The sequence below is a fragment of the Mercurialis annua genome, linkage group LG7, assembly GCF_937616625.2.
Source record: "Mercurialis annua linkage group LG7, ddMerAnnu1.2, whole genome shotgun sequence".
Lineage (NCBI taxonomy): Eukaryota > Viridiplantae > Streptophyta > Magnoliopsida > Malpighiales > Euphorbiaceae > Mercurialis > Mercurialis annua.
The window spans coordinates 37,498,103-37,511,927 of NC_065576.1; the positions used below are offsets into that span (position 1 = coordinate 37,498,103).

Here is a 13,825-nt window from a genome sequence, read left to right on the forward strand (position 1 = left end):
AAGTCGTGTCATGTTTCAGGATTTTAGTTTCGAACGGATCAAATACTTGTTTATATGTATTTTCGTATTATTATTTTATTTGAAATTTGATGCTATGTTTTTATAATAATATTGTTAGTAATATGCAAGCTCACTCAGTATTTTCCTAAATACTGACCCATCACTTTTGATGTCTTTCAGGTGCTTAGTGTCTGGACCTAGCTAGAGGTCAACTTTTGGAGTTTGGAAGTCAGACCTACATGTACAGTCCTCGACTTCCATATTGTTGCAATACTGGTCCTGTGTCGACAGAGTCGTAGTCTTAACGGAAGTACATTTTGGTTATATGTTTTACTTGCTGTCGTTGTTTATATATTTTTGTAGGCTACGTATAATGTGTTTTGTTCACGGCACCAGATGCCGGTGATATGGACAGTTACACTAATTTGTGTATATAGCACCGTGAGGCCAGTTCGTACATGATACGGTAACTAGAGCCCACGAGATTATCAGAATAGTTAGTGTAAATATTTGTTTATATATATATATATATATATATATATATATATATATATATATATATATATATATATATATTTGCTTCCGTTTGTGTTTGCATTGTATTATTTGCGAAAAAGTTTTTGATAATTTAGGCTTGCTACGGGTTTTGGAGCTATAACTCCCATTCTCTAGCGCCGGTTTCGGCTCAATAATTTTGGGTCGTGACAATACCAAAAGTTTTTGTGCATAATAATATGAGGCTCAAAATTCGAAATGCAACTAGAAAGAGTCAGAACGACTTGAATCAAAGTTATAATCCCATCAATTTGGATTATATTTTTGAGAAAGATGATCCTTTATCCGAATGGCTTGAAGAAAGAGAAACACCTCTACTTGATGAAGAAAGTATGGATTGGATATCTGATGATGATGAACCCATAACTCAACCTTCTAACACTCAACAAAGTAATCAGGCTGGATTTAGTACTAGCGGTGGTGGTGGCAGTGATGATGATGATGATGGTAGCGCTAGTGATGATGACGATGATGGTAGTGCAGCACTCCTGCAGGTGGAGGAGAAACATTTGTTCCATCAACTTTTCCTTATGATAGTATGTATGTCACAAATGTTGATGCAAGTACCTCAAGCCGTGATGTTCATCCTCGTCCTCATCCTCCTTCTCAGCTTCCTCTTTATGATCATCACTATCATTCTTCAACAAATTATCAACCTCATTCAAGCGGAGAAGAAAACTACAATTTTTATGGATATGGTCGTTATAATGCTGTCAACTACGGAGGAGACAGTTCAAGCTCAAATACCAACTATGGATATGGGGATACCAGCTACGGATATGGGGATACCAGTACCGAGTCAACCCAATATGATCCACAATCATCTACTACGCAACTTGGTTATGAGCCATTTAGAAGTAATGCAGATACGTCAAGTTTTGTTAATTCCTTGTTCATTTTTAAAAGGGAAGAAGAGCCTCTGGCAGAACCTCCACGACACTCCTTTTGGTGGTGACTTTGTTTGTAATAATTTATGTTGTAAACATATTGAACCCTATTTTAATTTTTATCTTTTGTTTGCTTTTTCCTATGAATACATTTTTATTATTATAAAAAAATTAAAGTATATTTAACTATGATATTGAAAAATTAGTAAAATATGTTTTTTTAACAGTTTCTTTTATTAGAGGTTTGTATATTAAAATCTCAGTTTAATTCTTTAATTTAATATTAAATTCACATACTTTACAAAAAAAATTAAAAAAATGCACTTCGGTAGACCGTTACACAACGTTATGGCCGTTACGTAACTTTTACCGTTATATACGGCCGTGGCTGCGACTGCGGCCGTTACTGCGATTTAAATCCATGGTACAAATAATCCGTTTTTTTTAATGTAATTCATAGATTAAATTGTGTTTACAGCAGGAAGCTTTTGGGTGACAAGTCATCAATGGGGTGGTGGCGCAGTTGGCTAGCGCGTAGGTCTCATAGCTTCTGAGTTATCCTGAGGTCGAGAGTTCGAGCCTCTCTCACCCCATATTTCTTTTTTTATTGTCATCCTGTCAGTCATTGGGCTTCAATTTTTCAGATGGGTCTTAAAAAACAACCCAGCCCAGCCCAACCATTGTCTTTGTCCCCTTCCAAAACCCTAATTCAAATTCCATTTTCTGTTAAAAACTTGAAACTTCATCTCTCCCTCCTCAATCTCATCTGTACATCTAATTAGGTTTTCTTTCAGGTTAACCATTCATCCTTCTCTTATTAACTCATTTTTTTCAATAGTTTTTATTATGCTCAAATTTTATTGATTTTCTCCATTTTTTGCCATGATTTTAACCACAGGAACGAGCAAATATGGTGAAGAAGAGCAAAAGTAAGCTACACCCATTACTCAATTTACAGTTTTATGATTTGGGTGTTGTTTAGTTTTGTGACTGACTTTATTGTGTATGAATTTTGTTTGTGTTGGGCAGAGAGTAAGAGTAAAAGAATAACCTTAAGGCAGAAACATAAGGTTTTAAGGAAGGTTAAAGAGCATCATAAAAAGAAAGCTAAGGATGCTAAAAAGTTGGGAGTTAATAAGAAAACTAAGGTTGAGAAGGATCCTGGTATTCCTAATGACTGGCCTTTTAAGGAACAAGAGCTTAAGGCTCTTGAAGCTCGTCGGGCTCGTGCAATCGAGGAGTTGGAGCAAAAGAAAGTTGCCCGTAAAGAGAGGGTATTGTTTTTCGCTTTGATTGGTTTTACTGTTGCGTATTTTCGGGTCATTTTTATCGTGTTTCGTAGTTGGATTTGATTTTTTTTGTTGCATATTCGACAATTTTATTTGGTTTGAAATTGAGATAGAAATCGATGTTTTGCTGAATTCTGATCGCCTATAGTTTGTAATGCTTTTGTGTGCATTGTTTAATCTAGAAAGGAGATTTACTAATTTATTTTAGTTGGCTCAATTTCTACGGCTAGTTGGCTGCAAGAATTTTCTGGTTCATGTGTATCTGGTTTGCTGCTTGTAATGCGTCTTTTTTCATTTTCAGGCTCAAAAGAGAAAGTTGGGGTTGCCCGAGGATGATGTAGCTTCAGAAAAAGACCAAATTTCTGAAAAACAAGATAACAATGGTGATTTTGGTGGAATTGCAAGAAATAGGGGTATGCTGGTAGAACTTATTTTAAATGGGGAAATTGTTTTATTTCTACATTTCATGTCAATAACTGTTTGCATGTTTAACTTTTATGTACAGATACTTCAGATAGGGCATTCTATAAGGAACTGGTTAAAGTCATCGAGGAATCGGATGTGATACTGGAAGTTTTGGATGCCCGAGATCCTATTGGTACTCGTTGTTTTGATATGGAAAAGATGGTGATGAAATCAGGTCACAATAAGCAACTCGTGTTGCTTTTAAACAAAATTGGTAATTTCTCCTTACCCTTCTTTTATCTCTTTAATATGTTTCTTTTGTTTCTCTTCTTGTGTGTATGCTTTGCTTATTAAATTTGTTGAAACATGGGCAGTTGAAACGCAGTGTTCAACTAATTATTTTCAATTTTATGCTATCTCGCCTTTTGATTTTATTGTTGCATTGCAGATCTTGTCCCACGAGAAGCTGTTGAAAAATGGCTAAAGTATCTTAGAGAAGAATTTCCTACAGTTGCCTTCAAGTGTAGTACTCAAGAGCAGAGATCAAACTTAGGGTGGAAATCTTCCTCTAAAGCATCAAAGGGCAACACTATTTTGCAAACAAGTGACTGTCTTGGAGCAGAAACACTTATCAAACTGCTGAAAAATTATTCAAGAAGTTATGATGTACGTTGAGCTATCTCTTACTCGTTGCTTTTAACCTTGTCTAAGGAAAATGTATTTAACCTTTCTATTGTTTTTGAAGTTGTGCCATCTCAAAAGTTTAAATTATTAATTTGTCATTATGTATCTCAAATAGTAATGTGTTTCACACTGTGGTTTTCCGCAGATTAAAAAATCTATTACAGTAGGCATTATTGGGCTGCCTAATGTTGGAAAGAGTAGTCTAATTAACAGTTTGAAGAGAAGCCATGTTGTCAATGTTGGTGCTACCCCCGGATTAACAAGATCAATGCAAGAAGTTCAACTAGACAAGAACGTCAAGTTGCTCGATTGTCCTGGTGTTGTATTGCTCAAATCTGCAGAGAATGATGCATCTATAGCTCTTCGTAACTGCAAAAGGATTGAGAAGTTGGAGGATCCAGTTAGCCCAGGTATCTTAGCCAATTCTTTTGAAAATATATCACATGACTTTATTATCGGGTTTTTACCGTCCCTGCTGAATGATTTAAAAGAAGTCTTAGATTCCATTGTCTGAGCTGAATTCACAAGAGAGTGTATTTATGGTTTCTCATACTGCCTTACTTGATAATACAGTGAATGAAATTCTCAAGCTGTGCCCAGCTAGGCTGTTGGTAACCCTATACAAGATACCAGATTTTGAATCAGTTGACGACTTTTTGCAAAAGTTGGCTACAGTCAGAGGCAGGCTAAAGAAGGGTGGTATCGTGGACATTGATGCTACCGCCAGAATTGTTCTGCGTGACTGGAATGAGGGTATGCTTTGTGGGAATTCTATTCTTACTAATAAGAGAAATTCAGTTTTGTAAAATAAACATTCTTTATTTGACATATTTCAGGTAAGATTCCGTATTACACAATGCCTCCAACTAGGAATCAAGAAGAACCTTCAGAATCTAAGATTGTTTCGGAGCTCGGGAAGGAGTTCAACATCGATGAAGTTTACACCGGGGAAACTTCATTTATTGGAAGCCTCAAGTCTGTAAATGACTTTGATCCTGTTGAAGTTCCGCCTAGTTGCCCAATCAGTTTCAACGAAAGCATGATACAGGTTTGTGACCTTTTTTGGTAATTTCTGATTAGAATGGACATAAAATATTCCGCCTAATTTTTGTTTTGACCCCCAGGGAGATGTGGAAACCCAACCATCAGGTAAAGGTAATGAAAGTGGGGAAGATATGAATCATGATGGTGAAGACCAGCCTATAGAAGACGAGCCTATGGGTTCCGAAGAAAATAATGCTAACAAAGCCAAAGGGAAGAACCCAACTGGCCGACAAAACGAGAAGCTATATGATGCAGAAGGTATGCTCAATACAAAAATGAAACGAGCAGAGAAGAAACGAAGGAAAAAGGCAGGTAAAGTGGATGCAATGGGTGATGACTATAATTTCCAAGTAGATTACTTCAAGAAAAAGGGTTCTGACATGGACGTCGAAAAGGATGATAACGAAATTATTGGCGAGGTGCCAATGTCTGATGTTAAGTTTGATGATGAATGACAACATGTATAACCATGAATCAAAACGGTTTTGTATTTTCAGAGGTTTAGTTTTTTCTTTCTTTCTCAAATATTCTTTTTGGTTGAGCTTTATGATAACTATCCGACGGGCATTCATTACATATACAGTTGTATCCTGCACGGGAAATTTTTGTGCCGAGTTGAAAGAGAGACTCATGTCTCTATCTATATATACAATTTGGAATATGTTCGATAATTCCAGAAAAGTGAGTATGTTTGTATAAGTTGTATTCTTGGTCTGTGATCTAAGATATGCTAATAGACGAGAGGGTTTGTAAATCAGGTAATCCAGGGTAGCATGTTTGTATAAGTTGCAAGGTACCATTGCTTTCCTATTGTGGAGATCAGACTCAAAATAGCAGTGAGTCGAGTTGAGTTCAGTCGGGCATTGTTAACCTCGAGTTTGATGTGATTATAGAATTTGAAGCTAAAAGTTCAACTCAAACTTGATCAAGTGTTTTTTTGGAGAAGCTCATTTTGCTCAATTCTTTGTTAACTATTTACTATTTAATTTTAGTAAAAATATAAATATTATTATAAACATCAATTACGAAGATTAACAAATAAAATTTTGTTATATTATTAGCCCAAACTTTCTAAAAATACCAAACCTTTATAACTTTTATCAGCTATGATCAAACTTTTTAAAATTAACAAATATAACCCGTTTTGAGAAATTGTATTTTCTTTATAGCCAACTTCGATCTGGCCAATATTAGAGCCATCTATATAAGATAAAAAAAGATAACCTTAGATTAAAAATTTAGTTTTAGTAAATTTTGATAGAAAATATTGAAGATAACCTTAGATTAAAAATTTTGAAAATTGTATTAAAAAATTAGGTTAGAGAATTGAATTAAAAATTATTGATTTAACTTGACAATTAAATTTTTACCTAAAGAAATATTTTCTTATTCCTTTGTTTCTTCCTCTCGCAGTCAGCCATGGCTGAACAAATTAGAACCTGTAACTCATCCGAATTTTTAGTTCATTAACAAAGAATAATATCAAATCAAATTTTGGTCACGATCAATTGCTTAAGCGAAGCAAGAATCGCAACAGCAGACACTGTATAAGCTCAATATCATTGAAATTCTATCAAAAATTGAAGAATTGCGAAATCATGAGCTTGATCGAAAATTCCGGTGAGTAGATTACTTCCAGCTCCAGTTTTCTTACAATCATTTGAAGTAATCATAGTAGAATATCAATTATCTGTGAAAAAATTGAATGATAAAGCAAATATTAGATGATAAACAAACTGTAATTTTAAGTTTGCTAGAGGTTTTTTTATATGTTTAGATATGTTTTATTGTGTTTGTAAGTAGTTTATCAGATTCAGTTTAAATATTCATTATGTTTTTAGTTTACTATAAGTTTAATTAATTGTCATTTAACATGTTTTTGTATAACTAAAAATCAGTTGTTGATTTAATGTAACTGACAATTGAAATAATTCGAGAGAAGTTATCATGTTTTAGGTTTACGAATAGTTTTATATCAGTTAAATAATATGTTACTATTGGTTTTAAAATACCGTTTTGTAGGAAAAAACACAGTGCCGGTTCTTATATGCTATAATGGAAAATGGGATGAAAATTTTAATTACTCCAATTACAAAATGAAAGGAATTTTAATACCGGATGACACAAATTTCGAAAAGCTCCAATCGATGATTGCACTTATACACCAAGTTGACTACTGGGAAACCAATATGGAGATTAAATATCAGTTAGAGAGCAACCATCAAACTTTAGAAGTTGAAGATGATGACAGCCTCGGATTTTACCTTGAACTGAAAAGGAGGGACTCTAGCGTAACAAAGTTTCCACTGTGTATTTCAACCAAACAATCTGACGAACCGCCCCAATTGCCGATGATTAACAACAAATCTTCCATGGCATTTAATGAAGAACAAACGGAAAATGTAAAATCCAAATACTCAGCCATGGATATTGTAGAATATGCAGATATTATGAGAAACCAGACCAGTGAAGAAGAGGAAGAAGCTGAAAGTAACGAAGAAGACTACGAAATAGTAACTGATTCGAATCAAAAAGAGGTCTATGTTGGGCAAATCTTTAAAGATAAAACGATCATGAAGACATGTTTGTGTTTATATGCAATTGCTAACAACTTTCAGTTTAAAGTGAGTAAATCATGCACGATTGAGTATGTACTCAATTGTTTGGACAGCAATTGCAAATGGAGTTTGAGGGCTTCAAGAGATGGAAGGACAAGCATGTTTCTTATTAGAAGACTCAACAATATTCACACATGCTCATTAAAAATTAGAATGAAAGATAAAAGGCAGGCAACATCTTCAACTATAGCAGAGGTGCTAAAATCCAAGTTTATGGATGTCAAAACAGTGTACACGCCGGCAGACATAATTGCAGACTTTCAAAAGGAATATGGTATCATTTTGAATTACCAAAAGGCATGGAGAGCGAGGGAGAAGGCGCTTGAACTAATCAGAGGTAATCTGTGTGACTCTTATGCTGTTTTCCTAGTTATTTCCACATGATTTTGCAAACAAATCCCGAATCAGTAGTAATGGTACGTTTTTAAAATCAATCCATTATTAAATTTTTGCGTACAGATACTTCGTTCTATAAGGAATTTGTTAAAGTCATCGAGGAATCAGATGTAATACTGGAAATTCTGGATGCCCGAGATCCTATTGGTACCCGTTGTTTTGATATGGAAAAGATGGTGATGAAATTTGGTCACAATAAGAAACTCGTTTTACTTTTAAACAAAATTGGTAATTTTTACTTACCCTTCTTTTATCCATTCGATACATTTTTTTTTGTGTGTGCTTTGCTTATTAAATTTATTAAATCATGGGCAGTAGAAATGCAGTGTTCAACAAGTTATTTTCAATTTTATGCTATCTCACATTTTGATTTTATTATTGCATTGTAGATCTTGTCCCACGAGAAGCTGTTGAAAAATGGCTAAAGTATCTTAGAGAAGAATATCCTACAGTTGCTTTCAAGTGCAGTACTCAAGAACAGAGAGGGCGGAAATCTTCCTCGAAAGCAGCAAAGCGCAAAGCTATTTTGCAAACAAGTGACTGTCTTGGAGCAAAAACACTTACTAAATTGCTGAAAAACTACTCAAGAAGTTATGATGTACATTGAGTTATCTTTTACTCTTTGACCTTGTCTATTTCCTTTTTCTTCCTTCAATTCTTGAATTGAAGCTTATTGGACTGTGTAGTTAACCTTTAATTGTATTTGAAGTTGTGCTGCATCTCAGAAGTTTATTTTATTGAGTTGCTACACGTCTCAAATAGTAATGTGTTGCACACCGTGGTATTCCGCAGATTAAAAAATCTATTACAGTTGGCATTGTTGGGCTGCCTAATGTTGGTAAGAGTAGTCTGATTAACAGCTTGAAGAGAAGCCATGTTGTCAATGTTGGTGCTACTCCTGGGTTAACAAGATCAATGCAAGAAGTTCAACTAAACAAGAATGTTAAGTTGCTCGATTGTCCTGGTGTTGTAATCCCCAAATCTGCAGAGAATGATGCATCCATAGCTCTTCGTAACTGCAAAAGGATTAAGAAGTTGGAGGATCCAGTCAGCCCAGGTAGCATAACCAATTGTTTTGAAAATTTATCACTTGATTTTATCTTCCGGTTTTTCTCGGCTATGCTGAAATTGAATGATGTAAGAGAAGTCTTAGATTCCATTATCTGAGCTGAATTCACTAGAGTATGATTTTATGTTTTCTCAATACAGCTTTTTTATATTATGATTTGCACATTAATGCGTACTGCCTTACTTGATAATACAGTGAATGAAATTCTCAAGCTGTGCCCAGCTAGGCTGTTGTTAACCCTATACAAGATACCAGACTTTGAATCAGTTGATGACTTTTTACAAAAGTTGGCTACAGTCAGGGGCAAACTAAAGAAGGATGGTATTGTGGACATTGATGCTACAGCCAGAATTGTTCTGCGTGACTGGAATGAGGGTATGCTTTGTGGCAAATTGCTCTTACTAATAAGAAAAATCAGTTTCTTAAAATGAACACTCTTTATTTGACATATTTCAGGTAAGATTCCGTATTACACAATGCCTCCAACTAGGAATCAAGAGGAACCTTCAGAGTCTCAGGTTGTTTCAAAGCTCGGGAAGCAGTTCAACATTGATGAAGTTTACTCCGGTGAATCTTCATTCATTGGAAGCCTCAAGTCTGTAAATGACTTTGATCCTGTTGAAGTTCCGCCTAGTTGCCCAATCAGTTTCAACGAAAGCATGATACAGGTTTGTGATCTCTCTTTCTATTAGCTAGACGTTTTGGAAATTTCTTATTAGAATGGAGATTGAAAAGATAACTTTTCAGAATTAAATTTGGAATTGAAAATGAAAAAACGATTTAGTTTTGTTTTTGCTCAACCATATTTCTAATTATCGTTTTGCCAACCAGGGAGATGAGGAAACCCAACCATCAAGTAAAGGTAATGAAAATACGGAAGATATGAATCATGATGGTGAATACCAGCCTATTGAAGACGAGCCTATTGGTTCTGAAGAAAATAATACAAACAAAGCCAAAGGAGAAAACCCAACTTGCCGACAAAACGAGAAACTATATGACGCAGAAGGTATGCTAAACACAAAAATGAAACGTAGGAAAAAAGAAGATAAAGTGGATGGAATGGGTGATGACTATAATTTTCAAGTAGATTGCTTCATGAAAAATGGTTCTGACATGGACGTCGAAAAGGATGATAGCGAAATCATTGGTGAGGTGCCAATGCCTGATGTTTAGTTTGACGATGAACGATAACATGTATAACCATGAACCAAAAGGGTTTTGTATTTTCAGAAGATAGTTTTTTTCTTTCTTTCTCAAATGTTCTTTTCGGTTGAGCATTATGATAGCTATTTGATGGGGATTCATTACATATACAGTTGTATCCTGCACATGAAATTTTTGTGCCTAGTCGAACGAGAGACTCTCTCTCCGTATCTATATATACAATTCGGAATATGTTTGATAATTCCTGAAAGCTGGGTATGCTTGTATAAGTTGTATTCTTGGCCTGTGATCTTAGACGAGAGGACTTGTAAATCTCGTAATCGTGGTCAGCATGTTTGTATAGGTTGCAAGGCGACATTGTTTTCCTATTGTGGAGATCAGGCTCAAAATAGCAGTAAGTCGAGTTGAGTTCAGTCGGGCATTGTTAACCTCTAGTTTGACTTATTATTAAATTTGAAGCTAAGAGTTCAACTCAAACTTGATTAAGTGTTTTTTAAAAGTTCATTTGGCTCAATTCTTTGTTAACTTAATTTTAGTAAAAATATAAATATTATTATAAATATGTTCAATTACGAAGATTAACAAATAAAATACTTTATTAGGCCAAACTTTAAAAATTCTAAATTTTTATAACTTTTGTCAGTTATGACCAAAATTTTCAAAATTAGCAAATATAACTCGTTTTGACAAATTGTGTTCCTTTTATAGGCAAATTCGAATCAAACTCATTTTCTAACCAACATGAGAGCCATGTATATAAATTAAAAAAGATATAATCACAATAAAATATCAAATCTTTGCGTTTTGTGTTAAAATAAAAGGTTTAACCACAATAAAAATAAGGGCTTTTTACACAAACAACCAACATTTATATTTGATTTACTTTTATACCAACACGTGTTTGACATTTCAAAACTACCATGCAAGGAAGAAATTATTACTTTTACACCATCCATACAAACTCTCATAATTACAATTATTTTCTCTCTCCTTATATTTCTCTCTCCTTTCTCTTTCAACTCAGATTTCTCTCTCTGCCGTTCCACCTTCGCTGCCGCCGCCGTCCCGTCTTCGCCGTTCCGCCTACGTCATTCCGCCTTCGCCGATCTGCCTCCGCTGTTCCATCTCCATCGTGCCGCCATCTTTGTTTTATCTTTTTGATTTTAGATCTGAAATTTTCTTTTTTTCATTTTCAGATCTGTAATTTGTTTATTTTTTTACTGTTTTTTCACCATTAAACATGTATAAAGAGCGTCTTTAAAGAATTTAATACTCATTTCATGTTATATAGAATAATTTTATGATTTTATGGAATTAAATTACGCTATTTCTGCATTTTTCTTGTGTTTTGTTGTAGTTCTGCGTTTTTTTATTCTGCAGAACGATTTGTTGATGATGATTGGTTGCTGAATTATTATAATGTTACAGTGTTGTTGATTTTATGTTGACTTGATGTTGATATCAACAGTTTTTTTTTTATTTTAACATTGACAAATAAGATAATATTGTCTGTGAAATAAACTAAAAAAATTAAATTAAATTAAATTGAGACTAGATAATGATATGGTAGCATAGGGGAAGAAGAAAAATAATAATGTTAAATTATTGTAATGTTACAATGTTGATTTTATGTTGACATCGTGTTGATATTATGTTGATATTTACTTGATTTTAACATTAACGAAAAAGAACACATTATATGTGAAATAAAATAAAAAAATCGAAATTAAACTGAAAAAATATTGAAAAAATAAATATTAGTGTAAAAAAGGATTGAAAAATTTAAATTAGTTAATTTATTACATATGTTGATTTTGTGTTGATTTTGTGTTGATATTAAAATTGACGAAAAATATCAATAGTAACAAAAAGTCAAAATCCAAAAAAAAAATCAAAAATAACGTGAATTCTTTTCTCAAAAAGAGGAAGGTCAAACTATGTAATCATTTATTAAGTGTGTAGTCCGTGTAATTCATGAATTACAATAAATGTAATATTTGTGAAATTCAATGTAATGATATTGTTTACAATTCATTTTAATTATGAATCATTAATATCCTAAATATTTACAATGTTGCACAGTAGATTTTATGTTGATCTTGTGTTGATATGTTGTTGATTTTGTGTTGATAATCAGTTTGTATTTGCTTGATTTTAACATTGGAAAATTTTATTCAAAAAAAAAAACATTGGTAAATAATATAATTTTGTCCGTGAAATAAACTAAAAATAAAATAAAATTTAACTGAGAATAGATAATGATATGTTAGCATTATCATGTTGACATCTTGTTGATTTCTTGTTGATATTTTATTTATTGTCACAGTTTTTTAAAAATGTATGTTTTATTTTATTTTGTATGTTGATTCGTTGTTGATTTATTGTTGACATTATGTTGATAAGTATTTCAACTCTTTTTCATTTTCAATTTTATGTTGACATCTTGTTGACTAATGTTGACATCTTGTTGACTAATATTTATGTTGTGTTGATATTGTGTTAATATTATGTTGATATTTACTTGATTTTAGCATTAACAAAAAAGACCACAATTTTGGTGATTTACAGAGTTGTTTTTATGTTAATCTTCAGTTGATATTTGATAAATTTTAGCATTGGTGAAGAAAATGACATTGCACATAAAACAAAATAAAAAGATTAAAATTAAATTGAGACAGAAAAATGATACCTTAATTTTTGGTTAATTGTTGAATTACTGTAATGTTATAGTGTTGATTTTGTGTTGATTTTATGTTGATATTGTGTTAATATTCAACTGATACTTGGTTGATTTTAACATTGGCAAATAAAACGATATTATACATGCAATAAACTTGAAAAAATTAAAATTAAATCGAGACATAAAAATAACACTTTAATTTTTGTTGATTGTTGAATTATTTTAACGTTACAGTGTTAATTTTATGTTGATATTTATTTGATTTTAACATTGACGACAAAAGCAGCAAGAAGTCAACACAAAATCAACATAAAATCAACACTATAATATTGCAACTATTAAAAAATATTAATAATTCATATCTAAAATGACTGATTATAGACAATATTATTATACTTAATTTCACTACAAATTATATTAATTGTTATGAACCAAAAAAAGCCAAAAAAAATATAGAGTAACATAGTAGTCCATCAAAGAGATGATGCTTAAAAGTGGGAAATTTCAGTCAGGGTCCTCTTTATAGTCACAATTTTTGGAATTCTTATGTTTATTCTTGTTGCCAGCTGTAACCCTTCTAGACTTAATCGAGTCAAATTGTCTTGAGAGTCCAGAACTCTGACATTTTAATCAAATCATCAAACAGTAGATCCTGTTGAGATTGATTATTAGGTCTCAGAATCCACGCAATGTACCTTGCAGCGGCAGTAGGAAATTGCTCCTTATCATTTGCCTTCCCACATCTGGGTGCTCTTAATATACTTTCCGATCTTCTGAAAATAATCGTTAGAGAAGAGTAAAACCGTAGCAAAATAGAACCAATCTGGAAAGCAGATTGCCAAAATCCTGTTTCACAAAAGTTCAAATAAGTTATGAAAATGGGATCAAGATATGGTAAACACTATAGGCTTTATTCATTGTGTAAGGAAAATACCAGACATATTTGGGATCTATTAGTGCAGTCTTCACTGATGATGGCTCACATGTTAGACCAAATTGTGTCTTGACAAGGGAATTTGGCTTGCATGTCC

At 33.0% G+C, this 13,825-nt stretch overlaps 2 protein-coding genes and 1 non-coding gene across 4 annotated transcripts; all 3 read left to right on the forward strand.

Moving 5' to 3' along the window:
- Positions 1-1,950: 1,950 nt before the first annotated feature.
- TRNAM-CAU (transfer RNA methionine (anticodon CAU)) lies at positions 1,951-2,035 on the forward strand. Its single transcript is given in 2 exon segments — positions 1,951-1,988; positions 2,000-2,035. It is a non-coding gene; the product is annotated as a tRNA-Met (tRNA).
- A 121-nt stretch (positions 2,036-2,156) lies between these two features.
- Positions 2,157-5,535, forward strand: LOC126656054 (guanine nucleotide-binding protein-like NSN1). 2 transcript variants are annotated; one of them, XM_050350512.2, is made up of 10 exons: positions 2,157-2,236; positions 2,341-2,371; positions 2,472-2,716; positions 3,033-3,144; positions 3,237-3,410; positions 3,585-3,802; positions 3,966-4,230; positions 4,394-4,573; positions 4,657-4,868; positions 4,945-5,535. In XM_050350512.2, the coding sequence occupies exons 2-10, from the start codon at positions 2,353-2,355 to the stop codon at positions 5,317-5,319; spliced, it is 1,800 nt and encodes a 599-aa protein (XP_050206469.1). In that variant the 5' UTR covers positions 2,157-2,236; positions 2,341-2,352; the 3' UTR covers positions 5,320-5,535. The 2 variants fall into 2 exon arrangements, with proteins under 2 accessions (XP_050206469.1, XP_055959618.1); XM_056103643.1 differs by having other exon boundaries at positions 2,203-2,236; positions 2,335-2,371.
- Positions 5,536-6,222: 687 nt separating this feature from the next.
- Positions 6,223-10,355, forward strand: LOC130014631 (guanine nucleotide-binding protein-like NSN1). Its single transcript, XM_050350511.2, has 8 exons — positions 6,223-6,484; positions 6,887-7,819; positions 7,942-8,106; positions 8,268-8,476; positions 8,671-8,935; positions 9,143-9,322; positions 9,404-9,615; positions 9,779-10,355. Exons 1-8 carry the CDS (start codon positions 6,463-6,465, stop codon positions 10,121-10,123), a joined length of 2,331 nt encoding a protein of 776 aa, XP_050206468.2. The 5' UTR covers positions 6,223-6,462; the 3' UTR covers positions 10,124-10,355.
- The last annotated feature ends 3,470 nt before the right edge of the window (positions 10,356-13,825 follow it).